This window comes from Portunus trituberculatus, chromosome 15, assembly GCF_017591435.1.
Source record: "Portunus trituberculatus isolate SZX2019 chromosome 15, ASM1759143v1, whole genome shotgun sequence".
NCBI lineage: Eukaryota > Metazoa > Arthropoda > Malacostraca > Decapoda > Portunidae > Portunus > Portunus trituberculatus.
The window spans coordinates 18,058,629-18,076,128 of NC_059269.1; the positions used below are offsets into that span (position 1 = coordinate 18,058,629).

A 17,500-nucleotide genomic window follows, 5' to 3' on the forward strand; every position below is an offset into this window, starting at 1 on the left:
CGTTCTGATCAGTAGTGGCGTAATATTCCGTATTCATTTCATGTTTTGCGTTTTCCTTCAGTGCTAAGTTATCTGATTTGCCAGGAGTCTATAAATGGCCAGGTCTTGTTATTCTGAAGACGTTTTGTTAGCGTCAATAGTTAAGTAATCTCCAGTGATCACACCAACCGTTTTGAGTTTTCCTTCAGTTCTTTAGCCAGGAGTCCTTTAATCGTCACATCTCGTTGCTAGACGAAACTGGATCCATTGCGTCACGTGTTCATCTGTCTTTGTAAGCTGAACTTTATCAACCAAATAATCTAGCAGCACCAAAAACAGTATCGGAGTCTTAATAAACATGTACAATAAAGTTAGCGATAAAAGGAACACATTTTGGGCTTTCTTCCAAGTTCAAAGATTGGATGTGGCTCTAGAACACGTGAAAATGTCTAAGAGTGATTCCTTCCAAACATCTTGTCTCTAATAAGTAAAGGTATCTATCACTGTCACGTTTATAGAATCTTTGCATCTTCTACAGGTAAAACTTGCATTCTCAAGGAGGAAAACACAGAAAAATTACTATCATATAAAAGATAAAGATTGTAAATTATATCGTCACAACCATAAGAAATTTGCACTGTCTTCAATTAATATAAAATACAACAATAACATCAACACAGACAAGAATCACTGAAGCATTACGAGACAGAATACATTGAACTCTCAGAATCAACACGTGTTTGCATCCATTTCAAAGGAGAAGCATCAAGACACAGCGGGGACTAAATTAGACAACTTTCTGGAATCCCTTTTTATAAATTACCTGAGAGAAACACAAAGAATAATCATTTTTCTCTCTTTCACTTTTCTTAGACACGGAAGAACAGGTAAATAGATAAACAGACAAAATTAAACATAAAGCTAAAAGAGTACTGAGGAAGAGGAGGAGGAGGAGGAGGAGGAGGAGGAGGAGGAGGAGGAGGAGGAGAAGGAGGAGGAGGAGGAGGTCGGCGCCACGTGCAGGGGTTGGGACTCTTTCGGTCACGGTTGAGTAGAAACATGTGCAGCGTTTTCACGGACTGGGTGGCACGAGGGGAGAGGGTGGGGAGGGATGACGGGAGAAGGAGAGGGGAGATAAAGGGAAGGGAGGTGTTGGGAGGGAAAGAAGGAAGGGGAAACTTAATCATCCTACTCACTTTGCATCCTCCCACCCACCTTCCATTTTCGTGTTTCCCTTCTATCTTCCCTTTACTTATTGTTTTCCTTATTTTACTTCTTCCCTTAATACTTCATCCATATTGACATCCACTGTCTATTCTCCCTCTCCCTCTCCCTTTCCCTCTCTCTCTCTCTCTCTGGGACACAAGAGCATAAGAAAATTTATTAAGGAAAGGTGCAAGAAGCCATCAGGAATACAAGTGACATTTGCCTTTATACAACACACCCAACTTAACTAAACTCGCTCATCCGTAACTCATATCCTTAAATTCATGTAATATTTCAAAAAATCACTAATAACTGAGTCTGGTCCAGCAAAAAATTCGTTGTTTCTGTAATTTCTTATCAACTATTTCAACCTTGTTATCTTATCATTTATTTATTTATGTATTTAGTTTCTTTATTTACGAATGTGTGATCTCGTGACAAAGTGACCATATGAAGCAGTTCCTTATATTTCACTCACTCTTTTTGTCATTTGTTGATCTTTTTAGTGTGTGATTATTCTTGCCGGAGGTGGTGACGCGTGAGAGAGAGAGAGAGAGAGAGAGAGAGAGAGAGAGAGAGAGAGCCGCTACGTTTGACTGCTACACATTCCCTCCTTCTTCATTAAGAGGGATGCATGTTGATGAGAACACTATAATTACTGTTTACTTTACCCTGACTCTCTCTCTCTCTCTCTCTCTCTCTCTCTCTCTCTCTCTCTCTCTCTCTATGTCTTATTCAGTCTGGCTTTAAATGCATTTATATATCTAACATTGTCACTTTTTATATATTTTTAGTATCTCAACCTATTAATAGTTTAAGCTGTACAATATTTATCTTTTTTTTCACAAATGGCTCTGTATGACCTTATTGTTGCCTCGCTTTACTGTACATGAATTAATCCCTTGATCAATCAGTGGAATGAGTACAAAGACACACACACACACACATACACACTCAAAGAGACCGACTGACACGCCACCCACCTACACCACACACACACACACACACACACACACACACACACACACACACACACTCACACGCACACACACACACACACACTCAACTCGAATAAATAAGTCAATGCCAGTGTCTTTCTTTCTTCTTTCTCTTTCTTCATTCTCTGCTCCTTATCAGTCTCGGCCAAATATCAGATTTTAGCGAATCCTTTTCATAACCTCTCATGGAGCGGACTGTCTGGCTCCCGTTCTCAGAATAAAAGCAGACGTAGGAAGGCAGCAAGAGAAAAGGAAACGATTATAGCTTGTATTCTTTGCTCTCTCTCTCTCTCTCTCTCTCTCTCTCTCTCTCTCTCTCTCTCTCTCTCATTAGGATTATTTTAAAAAGCCGCGGAGATGAATACTCATGTTCTAAAGGGTGACTTTCGCGTGGGTGGATTAAAATCATCATTAAACCATCACTAGAATCAGGACAGTGCTCTTAAAAGCTTCAGTAACTTCCACCATAACCTTTTAAAAATGAGCGTGTTGAGACTACGAATTGTTATAGTCCAGAGTCCTACAAAACACGAACTGAGGGAAGAAACCGGCCAGTAACTTTCACTACAGCTTGTTAGAAAGAAAGATAAGACCACGATAAATGATTTATTCCACAGGGAAAGAGAACACGAGGACTAAGACAGGTGCTATTAACAAATTAAGCTCTTCACAGGCGTATAAAGGAGAGGACATGGAAAGGAGCAGAACTAAGGACATAAGGAAGAAGAAGAAGAAATAGAAATAGGAGAATATTCTGTTATTATTGTGGTGGTCATTGTGATGGGAGGTAGAAGCGAGGAATAAGATGCGAATGACACTTGAAATGAAGGTGAGGACTGTGAAAATGACGGAAGGTGCAAGTGATAATGAGGGATGTGTGGCAAAGTGAGCAAAGGAAGACGTGGATGATGAGAGGAGATATGAAAGGAGGAAAAGGAGATGAGACAAGGTTACGGTGATGATGATGATGATGATGATGATGATAGAGAGAGAGAGAGAGAGAGAGAGAGAGAGATACAGATGCAGTCCCTACTTCCGTTCTTCTACCATATTCTCCCCAAAGCAAATACAAAACAAAAAAAATAATAAAATGATCAAAAGGAAAGTAGATAGATAAGGGGGAACAAAAGACAAGTAGGAGGAAGATAAGAAGTAATGTTGATGTATAGACTAGAATAACACACACACACACACACACACACACACACACACACACACACACACACACACACACACACACACACACACACACACACACACACACACACACATTAAATTATTTTAGACATTTATTGACCACAACCAAATAATACAGTTACAGGAGAGTTTAGAAGGTATGGTCCATCAAAATATTTTCTATACGAACTTGTAAATGGATTAAAACAGAATGAAATACATTAAACGTCCATTTACATAAACAAATATACCCACACACACACACACACACACACACACACACACACACACACACACAATGTTTATCTCCCAGATTCATCACGGGTTCCAGAAAGCGAGAGGCTGGAGGATGTCAAGATGTGTGTGTGATGAGGCAACGGATAACAGGATAGGTCGTGACGTCAATATCAGTCTGCAGCAACTGACTGACTCCCCTCCTTTCTCTCTCTCTCTCTCTCTCTCTCTCTCTCTCTCTCTCTCTCTCTCTCTCTCTCTCTCTCGTGTATATTTTTCTTGTTTTTTTTATACATGTCGTTTTTCTAAGTATTATTTTGAAACATTTTAGATTTTCAATGGAAATTCTGATAAACTTTTGTGTTTCTGTGGTCAATAAACTTACTACTACTACTCCTGCTATTACTACTACTACTACTACTACTACTACTACTACTACTACTACTACTACTACTAGAAATGCTGTTATTACTATTACTCATCTCTCCAACTCCAGCACAGGGGAAGTAGTAGTAGTAGTAGTAGTAGTAGTAGTAGTAGTAGTAGTAGTAGTAGTAGTAGTAGTAGTAGTAGTAGTAGTAGTAGTAGTAGTAAAACGAGAAGAAGTAATTGTAGTAATAGAAACTGTACACTCATTAGTAAGTGCATTAATAATCATCGTAGCAGTTTTATTCTTGAATGTTCAATGACTATTACGTGAGAACTCTTTTTTATTGTGGATTTGCTTTCTGATACACGAAGCGCTTAAATAATATCTCTATTTATACACCTATCTACTATTCATCTATTCATTTATCAACATGCCTCATCATTCCCGTCCCGTGTCCTCCCTTCCATCCCCTCCCGCAGCCAGAAGCCAGATGATGATGTTCCCAGTGTTGCCTGATGAATTCTTTGCCCATATATAAAAGCTTGTATGTAGACTTGCCCTTCCACATTGCTGCATAACATTCTCAAGACATTTATTCCTCTCTTTTGGCTAACTCTATCGGATCTCTATGGGGACTGGCAACTAAGTAGGTTTTTTATATTTCTTTTCTATTTTCTTATCCTTGGCCAGTTGTCCTCACTTACATAAAAAAAAATAAATAGATAAAACAATAACATTAATGAGGTTTCCACTCTGACGTGTTTCATTTGTCGCATATCTAGCTTAATTGATACGCTCTCTTCTATGTTACTGTGCTTGGGATCTGCCTTGTGTTCCTTTGTATCAAGCATTCCTTCATGGTGCTTATCCAGGATCTTTCTATTGACGCACCACTAGCAATCTATTCCAGTCATCTACTACTCAGGAAAACCAGCTTGTTCCTGCATCTTTCTAAATAAAACTTTATAAACATTTGAACGTATTACTAATCCTCATTACAAATCAAAGGAATTTTCTGAAGAGGAAATCTATTTTAATTCGAACACGACTTGGGAGCAGAACCTAAAGAAGGCACCGATGTCTCCGTTGTGGCCTCAGCAGGAAGCAAACTAAGGCACAAAGCAACCACTAGGTAACGGCAGGCAAGAAGGCCTCTCCTAACACTCAGAGCACCGTACACAGATAACATGGCGAGAACGAGTAACATTCCACGTGTAATTTCACCTTATTGGTCTAAGACGATGCTCTCCTAATGCCACAAGGCGAGCACCACGGAGGGAGTTGCATCAGAAAGGTAGCTAAAGACAATCATTTTAATCCTTTATGAGTACAAATAACTGAAGGCTTAACTATACTATACAGGAGCGCTAAATACGTGAATAGTAATGTAAATATCGAGTAATGGTGTCCAGAGAGAGAGAGAGAGAGAGTAGGTCCCAGCACACATCGGTATAGAGGAGAGCTAGTGGTATTCCGGTGGCTATATTTAATTTATGATATGCTCTCATTAAATTGTATACCGCGATTCTTCCCCGTCAGTCGCCCGCCGCTATCGTCCCTGCCTCCTCGCCCTGTACCCCCCTCTGATCCTGTTACATAATTTCAATGAACACCACATACGGATTGCATTTCGAGGATACCAGCGTATTATAATAGTTCGCTTGATTGAAAAAGACAAAAAAAACACGCATACATACTCGTACTAGCACACACACACACACACACACACACACACACACACACACACACACACACTTCTACGACAAATCTCCATTACTTTTAAAACACTCTTGTTGAAGTTATTAGGGTTTTTAGTAATGTTTTTGCTTTTTAGCGATACATTAACGAGATTTCTCCATTATTAACTGGAGAAGGAGTCTTGAGAAAACTGTGTCTTTTGAAAATAGTCGAGATGAAAGTAAAGTATTTTAAAGTACACACACACACACACACACACACACACACACACACACACACACACACACACACACACACACACACACACACACACTAAACAGACAAACATACGCACAACACTCGATGTTCCTAATTTTCGCTGACTACACTAGATTGCCATTAAGAACAAAATTTGGATAGAATATCGAAGTCAGACACGGATACGGATACGTGAGGGGAAGGTAAAACATGTTGTCCATCGCATGAGGTGAAAAAAAGAGTGAAAGAAAAAGAGTTGAAAAATCAGGACCATTTTTTGGATGTGTATCATCGATGTTGGGAAATTTGAGTTTGATACGCCTTATTGATATACTGTTATACTGAGGGAAGAATGTACTCTCTCTTCTTTCTCTCTCTCTCTCTCTCTCTCTCTCTCTCTCTCTCTCTCTCTCTCTCTCTCTAAGTGCAGAAACATTAGTATCAGAATCAAAATCGACAATGGTTATTCTTTACATGGTGTCAACGAAATGAATAAATAAATAAAAAGAGTATAAAGCATTATTCAAATAGAAAGTGTAACAAATACTTAAATATACACACATAGATAAGTAAAAATACATCAAAGTAGAAATAGTTAGTATTAATTACACTAAAATTATCAAAAACTTAAAGAACGAATGGTAAAACGATAAAAGAAAAAGGATAGATTCATGTTAAGTTTTAAGTGCTCAGGAGTTGCCTTGTGTGAATGAACTGTCCTTTCGCAATGTATTTTCTTATGATATGTTCCTTTCTCTCTCTCTCTCTCTCTCTCTCTCTCTCTCTCTCTCTCTCTCTCTCTCTCTCTCTCTCTCTCTCTCTCTCTCTCTCGAGCGCCGACACTGACTATCACACCACAGTCAGCAATAGTCAAATAGTCAAGGCTGCGTAACACTATTCAAAAGTGAATACACAACAACTCCACTGCATGTACATGGAAAGACAGAGAGATAGTTACCTAACCGCTCTGAGCTTCCATTATAACTTCGCCGTCACCAAACAAAAATAAAAAAAGGTTCTGGGTTGCGAATGTCTAGACCGTCACCAATGTTTTCCGGTATGAGTGATAGGATTGAGAGACGAGGAAAGGTACAACATATATTTAAGTCTCTGGGAGTTTGGCTAATTGCACAAAGGCAGATAAAAATAATGAGAGAAGGTCATTTGATATGTTATGGGGAGATTTTTAAAAGCTGAAAGAGTTTGAGATCCTTCCCTGCCACACACACACACACACACACACACACACACACACACACACAGTAACACCAATAGAATAGTAAAATTATTCCAGTGTCATAATGAACGCTTAAAAAAACCACGAATATATAAGATACATTTCTAGATTACGCGGAAGCTGGATAATTTTTATGAATGAATGTATATATAATTATGTGTGCATATACTACACACTCTCTCTCTCTCTCTCTCTCTCTCTCTCTCTCTCTCTCTCTCTCTCTCTCTCTCTCTCTCTCTCTCTCTCTCTCTCTCTCTCTCTCTCTCTCTCTATGAAACTACAAATCCATCACTTCTTGTCTTTCTATAAGCTTTCAAATTACTCTCAACAAAAAGATTCATAACAACAACAACAACATAATAATAATAATAATAATAATGATAATAATAATATAGATTCTGAACCATCCATCCTTTTCATCGCTAGTGAGGGTTCAAGATTTACAAGAACAAAATAACGTAGATTCTGAACCGCCCACCCTAGCTTCATAGTCACAGTAAGGATCCCGTGAAGAACAAAGGAACGAGTACTTACCATCCTTGTTCATGGCTGCGTCGAAACACTTGCTGAGACGACAGGCACGACACTGGTTACGGTGAGTTTTGTCAATGGGACACTTGCCCTTCAGATCTCCCGTGGCCTTGCAGGTGTAGACTCTGTTACGGTGGATACTCCTCTTGAAGAACCCCGAGCACCCTGAGCCGCGAGAGAAGAGGTAAAAGAAGGTATGTATTAATCTATGCTAGAAAGTCTTGAGTCAGTGGATATGTGTAGCTGAAGAGAGTGTTAGGTGTAGATCTAATACTGGTAGCTTGAAGACTGCGTGTGTGTGTGTGTGTGTGTGTGTGTGTGTGTGTGTGTGTGTGTGTGTGTGTGTGTGTGTGTGTGTGTGTGTGTGTGTGTGTGTAAATCAGACATGGGAGAAAGTTACAGAAAAGATAACAATGAGAAATAACAGTACATGGATTGACAAAAAAGGGACAAAAAGATAAAGAGAGCAAACAGAACAAAGAGGGTGATTGGTAATAGAAAAAGGAAGAGGAGGCACAAAAGAAACACTAGGAAAAAAATATATCTATACACAAAGAGGAAAGATAAACAAGGGACTGATAAATATACAAAAGGTAAAACAGGAAGAGAGCAAGCAAACGAAAACACACACACACACGCACGCACACACACAAATGAATGCAAAAACGAAACGAAATACAATGAGAGAGAGAGAGAGAGAGAGAGAGAGAGAGAGAGAGAGAGAGAGAGAGAGAGAGAGAGAGAGAGAGAGAGAGAGAGAGAGAGAGACCCACCGTCGCAAGAGTAGATGCCGTAGTGTTTCCCAGACGATCTGTCACCACACACTTTGCAGGGGATGTCTAGAAGTCTGTCACCTGGAGGAGGAAGAAGAGACATAAATGAGAAAACTGGACCGATCATAACGAGAAGCACGTTACACTAATTTTCTTTACCCACCGGCATCTAAATAGACCGCCTTTTATTTTTTCTTTGCTTAAAAATTGTGTGCTAGTTTTGTCCAGTCACACTTCTTACATGAAAAGTCTATGTGGAATGTAAAGGCTAAGGAAGAAGAATACATTGAAAGCTTGCTGACCGAAGAGGATGCGAAGGGTAAGAATGAGAGTAACAGGTAATAATGAAGAGAAAGAGAAGGATAATAAAGAACACAAAGAATAAGTAACTGAATGAGATGAAGACTAAAAAGAGGAACACATGTGATATTTAAGTAATAGAAGAAGAAGAAGAAGAAGAAGATGAAGAAGAAAAGAAGAAATACGTGGATCATAATTAAGAAAAGGAGAAGAAGAAGAAAAAGAAGAAAATACTCAAGGATCAAAAAGAAAGGATCGAGGGAAACATGAAGAAAGAATACATGACGAAGAAAGTGAGGAAGACAAGTAAGAAAAAGAGAACGAGGTAGGAAAAAGAAAAAATGAAAATATTACAAGTACGAAGGAAATAAATACTTTGAGTTAAAAAAGAAAGCGATGATAAAACAATAGAAAAAGTGATAAAAGGAAAAAATGAGGAGGAGGAATGGAAGAAGCGACAATGATATAAAAAAAATTAAAAACGTAGGAATTAGAAGAAGAAAAAGAGGAAATCAGTGATAGAAGAAATAGAGCAAGAAATAAAAAGAGAAACAAAAAGAAAGAACGAAGTGAAGAAAAAAAAATATCAGAATGAAAAAAAGGAAGGTATGAAAGAAGAAGAAAAGAAAAGAAAGATACCTCAAGAAAAAGAAAACTCCAAGAAACGAAAAGAAGAAAATAAATAACGAGAACATAAGAATAGAATGAAAGGAAGAAAAAAAAGAAGAAAAAAAGAAGATACAAGGTCATGAGAAGAAGAAAAGAAGATAGCAGCATAAAAAATAAAAAATAAATAAAGAATATGGCAAAGGAAAAGCGAAAAAAAAATCGTTAGATGGGGAGAGAAAAAAAAAGAAGATGGAGACAAAGAGGAGGAACATAGAAAAGAAGAGGAGGAGGAGGAGGAGGAGGAGGAGGAAGGGATAAATTAGCCTCTCTCATCTCATTAGGCAGAGCGGAGGAGCGTGAGATATAGTCCGTGGAGGAGGAGGAGGAAGAGGAGGAGGAGGAGGAGGAGGAGGAGGAGGAGGAGGAGGAGGAGGAGGAGGACTTTTCGGAGTCTACTAGGGGTGATCTGTCCTTTAATGGTAAGTAGCTCAAATGTCGGCGACTCCTGTGATAAATGAACTTCCTCGTGTGACAGGTAACAGATGATGATGATGAGAAAGAGGAGGAGGAAGAGGAGGAGGAGGAGGAGGAAGAGGAAAAGGAGGAGGAAGAGGAAGAGGAAGAGGTGGAGAAAAGAAGGAAGTGGAGGAAGAGGAAGAGGAGGAGGAGGAGGAGGAGGAGGAGGAGGAGGAGGAGGAGGAGGAGGAGGAGGAGGAGGAGGAGGAGGAAAATAGCCAAACAGCAGCAGATCCGACATGCCTGTTTGAGAACTAGGTACAAGAAGAAGAACAACAACAACAACAAGAAGAACAAGAAGAAGAAGAAGAACAAGAAGAAGAAGAAGAAGAAGAAGAAGAAGAAGAAGAAGAAGAAGAAGAAGAAGAAGAAGAAGAAGAAGAAGAAGAAGAAGAAAATGAAGATGAAGAAGAAGAAGATGAAGAAGAAGAAGAAGAAGAAGAAGAAGAAGAAGAAGAAGAAGAAGAAGAAGAAGAAGAAGAAGAAGAAGAAGAAGAAGAAGAAGAAGAAGAAGAAGAAGAAGAAGAAGAAGAAGAAGAAGATGATGATGATGATGATGATGATGATGAGGCTGAGGATGATGATAGAGAAGAAGAAGACGTAGAAATTTTAAGACCAGATTCCATGCAATGTCTTAATGTCTACCTCATCTTATTCTTCCTTTCATTTCTCCTCCTCTTACACTCATTCCTATCCCTTTAATCATTACGAACACCACCAATCCTCTCTTTCTCAGCCTCTCAGCCGCACCCAAACACTTCGCGACATACCCAAACATGCCTCTTCCCCTCCTTTCTTCAATGCACCTATTAGTTCACAATCAGACCCGTCACAGCTACAGATTTTCCTAACACTATGCCTTCTAGTGCCTCTGCCTCGCCTTGGATTTGAAGAGGCGACGGCGGAGACACACTACCTTCCCTGTCACATTGCTCCTAACTCGCTCTGATTTCTTAAAGGCTATTGGTCGGATTCTTAGTAAACGCTTTGTGGTTTTCATGAAATTGCAAAGGCCACACAGATGTTTAGTCAGGTATTCATGGGTGCTACTTTGTGCTAAAGATGGTTTACAATAGCTTTTTCAAGTATAATCATGAATATTTTTGTAAACTTCGGTAATTTCCACTGTATTCTTTTGAAGGCAGTTGAGATGAAGTGCTGGAATGTTTGACAAAAGGAAAACGGAGAAGGAGGAAGAGGAGGAGGAGAAAGAAGAGTAAAGGGTGATTAAAGCAGCATCAGCAATTACAATCACAGCAATTACAACAATAGCAACAATAACAACTATACATGTAACAGCAAAGAACAAAAATAAGGTAAGTTTGAGAGCATCCCGCGGCAGGTGTCGGCGGCGCGGCCAGTAATACGCTTAGTCTTTCCAGCGGCAAGAAATCATCCCATGTTAAGCCGGACAATCACTGTGGCGGGCACTGATAGACAACCTGGGACACACGTGGGTATGACAAGCACAAAGGAAGAACGTTATTGTACAGCGGACTGAGCAACTTCTGATGGGTCGAAGCCGTCATACACACGTCCATCTCTAAATCGTTTCAAGAAGTAATGTTACCAATAAGTGAATTTCCTGTCTACGAATTGAATGAATATTAATGCATGGACTAATTAACTGCTTTATGTTAAGAGCTCCGCAAAGACCGAGCCGAGGATGTGATAGTCTGAGGCAGTTGTCCGATGTTGTTTATTATTTTCAGCAGTTTGTACAGCATGCCATTTCTTAGGGGACAGAGCGATATTGCAGCATTAAGGGCGATTTGTAAATGGTTCAAGTGAGGAATATTTTCATTGTCGGTGCAAGACGCCGCCCTTCATGAACCAGCTGGAGCTGTGGCCCGACGACAAGAAGCGGTGCACGGGTGCTTGATTGGCATGAGGTCATCGTGTGTCTATCATTGTCATATTATATGCTAATTCATTATCATCATTATTATCATAACTTTTATCATTATTATCATTATTATTATTATTATTATTATTATTATTATTATTATTATTATTATTATTATTATTAATATTACCATCATCAATACTGCAGGCCAATCAAGGCGTATATCTAATTGGCCACTTGAAATGCACCGTGCGTCTCCGTGCTACATGAATGAGCGGCGCGAACGAGTCACGGCCACTATCCTGTCCGCCAACCGTCCGCCGCCTAGCCCGATCCGCCTCAGCGGTGTTCGGCCGCGGGTCATCAAGGCACCCTGCAGCCAGTGTTAATATGACCTGAGCCGCATCTCTCAGACGTGGCGGCAGCCGCTGTGCACTACCGTGTTGTGACTTAAGGACCCGCATTCAGGAACGCGCCGAGACCAGCCTCTGGAGCATCAAGAGATCCACGAAAACACGAAAACACTGCAAAACTTACCCGACCTGCCAGTGCCCATTCTCGAGGCGGCGGCGGCCCTCGAGCTGAAGGTGGGGCCGCCGAGGGACGCCGCGGCTCCGAGGGCGGGAGCTGGGCACAGGCGGGTGACAGTACTGGAAGTTGTCGCCGCGCTGAGCGGAGGGCTGGTGGACGAGGGTGACGGAAGAGTGACCGTGGTGGAGACCAGGCCCTCGCGGTGGTGTATGTGTGGCGGCGAGGGCGGCGGCGACACGCTCGCTGGCAGATGCGGCGGCGGCGGCGGCGGCGGCGTTAGCGGCCGCGGCGGGCCGCGCGAATCCCCTAGAAACACGGCTGGGAGCTGCACGGCGGCGGGGCCTGGCACTGCCCAGGGAAGGGACAGAGGCAGCACCGTGGATAAGTCAGGCGCCAGGGTCGAATGTATGTCACCTGACGGGGCCGTGGCCGCCTCAGGTGATGATGCACACGCTGGCTCCGGCCCGAGGTGGGCTAGGAGGACCGGGGAGCGGCTACTGGAAGCCGAGGCGGGTCGGGGCACCGAGGCGGGGTCCAGGGACGTCACGGTAGCTCACAGTGGCTGGTGGTGTTGCAGGCTCTTCAGGTAAATACACCAGAGTGTCGGCGGGGGACGGCCCGCGGCGGAAGGTGCGGAAGGCACTGACGGCCACTAAGACGCGCGCATGACCAAGTCTTTGGCACCACTCCGCTCTCCACTGGGTTACCCACGCACCTGACCGCTGCAGCCACACGCCTCAGAATGTGCAGGGTCTTCGAGGGCTTTTTTTCTGCTCAGTTCGTGGACATAATTTTAAGGGTCAATGTTCGCGGCGGCGAGGCGGGGCGGGGCGGGGTGGGGCGGGGCGGGGCGGGGTGCGGCGCGCTGCCTCCTGCCAGCCGGCGCGTCCACCATGGGGCCCGAGTGTGAATAAGCTCGGATGTGAAACTTTGCTCCCTTATATACTTGCCATTTTGTCATTCCTTCCTCGGCTTCCAGTGCCGCGTTGTAAAGAGATTCTGCGGCGGCATCACTCGCCCTCCACTCTGAGGAACTCCCACAGCCGCTCGTGGGCCTGCCGCCTCCCTGGCACAAAATGGCGACGCCTAATATGAAGACTACGTGTCTCGTTGGGTGGACTAATGTACGCCTTCAGGAGGAATTTCCTGCTGCCAGCTGTTACGGTGCAGGAGAACAAACTCCAAAATACGAAACACAAGGAAACGTGATCGCTATGGACTGGGAAAGGGTCGCAGGGCGCTGGTGTCGGCCTCAACTATGGGAACCTCCACAGGTGCTCGGCGCGGCGGTTGGCGGTGTGGCCGAACATTTTCCACAGCCGAGCGCCCCGATCACGCCGCTCCGAAACGCCGCTCGCAAACAACACGTCAAGCCAGATTTTTACGGCGATTAGGAAACTTTGCACTCGGCGGCTGAAGCGACGGTTGGGGCTGACGGAACACGACGAGGCTGACACAAAGGATCACTAACACCACCACCACCACTACCGCTGCCTGCATGTCTTTAAAACCCGGTGATTTGCCGCCGCCTTTGAACACACTTGCTTTCGCCTCGCAATACCAAAAAAGAGAGAACCCGTCTTGAGCCACTCAGCTTCATATAATCAATTACTTATTACTGAGCTGCTGTTTCTTACCTCTCGGGACCTGGCGCTCTGGAAAGGAGAGGAGGAAGGAGAAAAATACGCCCACGGAAGGAGGTCAGACTGAGGCAGCGTAGTCTTGGGGATGAGCCGAAGCTACACCCGGATCAGTATTAATCAGTAATCGATGAGGCGAGGGTTAAGCTCTTTTATCGCGCGCCGCCGGAGTCTGCAAGCTACGGGGAGGTGTAGCGGTGGTGGTGGTGGAGGTGATGCTGCTGCTGGAGGAGGAGGAGGAGGAGGAGGAGGAGGAGGAGGAGGAGCACAAATGAATACAATAGAACAAACAGCACTGTGCTATATTATCTGACGTACAGCGAAAGAAATAGCATTGCATAAAATAAGGAGGATGAGGAGGAGGAGGATCATAATAGTAATGATAATAATAATAGTAATAATAATGATGATGATGATGATGATGATAACAATAATAATAATAATAATAATAATAATAATAATAATAATAATAATAATAATAATAACAACAATAATAATAACAACAAAAAGAAGAAGAAAAAGAAGAGGAGGAAGAAGAACAAGAAGAACAAGAACAAGAAGAACAAGAACAAGAACAAGAAGAAGAAGAAGAAGAAGAAGAAAATAGATGAATAAATAACAAGAGCAACAACAACAACAACAACAACAACAACAACAACAACAACAACAACAACAACAACAAGAATGCCTAGTGATAAAAAAAAAAACCCTTGATGCTTTTATTGGGAAAAAAATCAATAAAAAATACGCGTACATTTTGACCAGTAGAAAGAGAGCAAGAGGGTTCCTTCTCCCATTGCTTTCTTGATGTGCACGTTTTGATTGGCGTGAATATTCCTTCCTGGATACCTAATGTGTTAACAGAGCGATGAATCAAAGGCAAAATAAAACACGGAGACTTCAAGAGGCCAGCTAACTCGTGTCTTTTAAGGGAATTGGCAAGTCAGTGAGCTTTTTTTTTATATTTTATTGCCCCTGCCCAGCTGTTCCCTCTGCATAAAAAAAAAGCTAGTAAACACACTGCAACTTCTTTTTTTTTTATTATTTATACCATGTGGGTTTTTCACGGGAATTTATGGGCTAAAGGGGATATTTTTTGGGGTACTTTTCATCTCAAAGCCCACCCGCTAGGAAACCCTTGCCCCGAGTGAGGAAGCCCAACCTACACTCGGACCGTGGACAGGAATCGAACCCGTGCACTTGGAGACCCCTCGGACCCAAAAGCACGTATGGTTCCACTGTACAACGACGGGCCCCCCCTCTGATCGCTTAACCCTTTCACTACCATGCCGTGTTTTCATATTCACAGCTTAAGAAACGAATATTGGGGGATTAAATTAGTGTAGACTCTGTGCATTAATATTTTGACCTCCATAGACCATCCCTAATGTAAAAAAAAAATACTCGTTTAACCGTTTAATCCATGATAAAAATGCGTGTCAGTACTGAAGGAGTTAACAAAAAAATCATCCAACTCCTTCAAATTATCTAATGTTCTTGATGATGATGAAGAAGAAGAAGAAAAGAAGAAGAAGATGAAGTAGAAGAAGAAGAAGAACAACAACAACAACAACAACAACAACAACAAAAGAAGAAGAAAAAAAAGAAGAAAAAAGAGGAAAAATACATCAGATAAAAAAGAAGATAAGAAAGCATAAAAAAATAAGACAAACCATTAGGCCTACACGCGGCAGTCCCTCCGTTAAATACACTAACCTATTACCACTACACATTTTCATTTATTAATCGATTTAGTCTTCTTTTAAACCAGCGTCGAAAAGGGAAGCGCTGACGGCAATTTTCCCACCAACGCCAACTGAATTAACTGACATGATATAATAGGTTCCTCAGAATAATTCGAAGCTCCTTAACTTATTTCAATTGGCACTTCTCGCAATCAAACTTGTGCCTAAAAACGCCTCAGAAATAACAGCGAGCGATGTTATGACGAGGAAAGTGAAGTGTCTCATCCAGCCTTATTTTCAACATGACGGAGAAAAAGGAAGAAAAAAAAAACACTAACTTTTCCGTTCTATTGTCATCTGAAAGGCACGTATTCTGAAACGCTTTGTTCTCTCTCTCTCTCTCTCTCTCTCTCTCTCTCTCTCTCTCTCTCTCTCTCTCTCTCCAAGACAATTTTCAAAGGCCTCAGAAATGATTAGCCAGCATCTGAAGAGTATTTCTTCTATTAATAATAAAGAAACCTTGTTAATCTCTCACTAGAACAGTAAAAGCATTAAAAACCCACGTAACTTAAACTACATATAGACTTTTGAATGTTAATGGAGGAGTAGCGCAGAAAGCTCTCACATTATGACCTAAAGAATACCTGCCGCTATGTCCGATGTCAGTCAGGGTCTTAGTAACGTGGATGCGGCGGGGATGAGAGGGAAAGGGTGCTGGTCAGACAGGGTGGGTGTGGAGGGCCAGAGAAGAATAAAGGGACTGGGCCAGACAGGTGACTAGGAGGTACTGTTAACATACGTGCAAGAAAAGTGACATGTTTTGTAGTGTTGCCAGATTACTTGTGTTATGGCTGTATGTCTGATTGTCTGTTCGTTTGTCTCTTTCCTGTTTGCTTGTATATGTGTGTTCGTTTACTTATGTACATGTCTAGAAGTCTCTGTTTGTTTCTGTTTGTCTGTCTCTCTCTCTCTCTCTCTCTCTCTCTCTCTCTCTCTCTCTCTCTCTCTCTCTCTCTCTCTCTCTCTCTCTCTCTCTCTCTCTCTCTAACCTTCATAAGGAGTAACTCTTACAATTCAATATAAATCAAGTACAATGACAAAAAAAAAAACACATCTTACACGAGAATCATTAGACAAAAAAAAGAAAAGAAAAATAACTTCAGAAAACACTATAACTTTTTTCTCTTTACTAAGCCTTAAAAACTTCCCTTAAATCCTCGACCAGCGATGAAAAAAAAAACATTGACTTCTTTTTCTCTCCGGAATAAGAAATGTGCATTTAATTTGCATATTTCCATCTGAAACTTACTTTTTGAAATGGCTTTCGATGTTTAGGGAACACAGATTTCTCTCCTTATGTCCACTTGGCTTATTAGGTGAGGCATTTTGTTCATTGTTCTTACTTGTTTAGGTTGAAAGGAGAGGAGATGACGGACCTACTGAAGAAGAAGAACAAGAGGAAGAAGAAGAACAAGAACAAGAAGAAGAAGAAGATGATGATGATGATGATGATGATGAAGAAGAAGAAGAAGAAGAAGAAGAAGAAGAAGAAGAAGAAGAAGAAGAAGAAGAAGAAGAAGAAGAAGAAGAAGAAGAAGAAGAAGAAGAAGAAGAAGAAGAAGAAGAAGAAGAAGAAGAAGAAGAAGAAGAAGAAGAAGAAGAAGAAGAAGAAGAAGAAGAAGAAAAAGAAAAAGAAAAAGAAGAAGAAGAAGAAAAAAAAAGAATACCTGTTGAAAGAATAAGCTCGAGTGAGAGAGAGAGAGAGAGAGAGAGAGAGAGAGAGAGAGAGACTATTTTCTTTCCATGTCTCTTTTATCTAAGATGTATGTTTAAGAATGCTAGTCTTAATCTCTCTCTCTCTCTCTCTCTCTCTCTCTCTCTCTCTCTCTCTCTCTCTCTCTCTCTCTCTCTCATCTTCCCGCCGTCCACCACCA

At 41.7% G+C, this 17,500-nt stretch overlaps 1 protein-coding gene across 1 annotated transcript in view; it reads right to left on the bottom strand.

Annotated features, from left to right (window-relative positions):
* LOC123504297 (protein dissatisfaction-like) overlaps positions 1-12,377 on the bottom strand; it is a 56,050-nt gene extending 43,673 nt beyond the window's left edge. The window contains exons 1-3 of the mRNA XM_045254717.1: positions 12,248-12,377; positions 8,440-8,520; positions 7,670-7,831 (exon numbers count right to left, since the gene is read on the bottom strand). Coding sequence (XP_045110652.1) covers positions 7,670-7,831; positions 8,440-8,520; positions 12,248-12,266 — 262 coding nt within the window. The 5' untranslated portion in view covers positions 12,267-12,377. The remainder of the gene's footprint in view (positions 1-7,669; positions 7,832-8,439; positions 8,521-12,247) is intronic.
* Between the last annotated feature and the right edge of the window lie 5,123 nt (positions 12,378-17,500).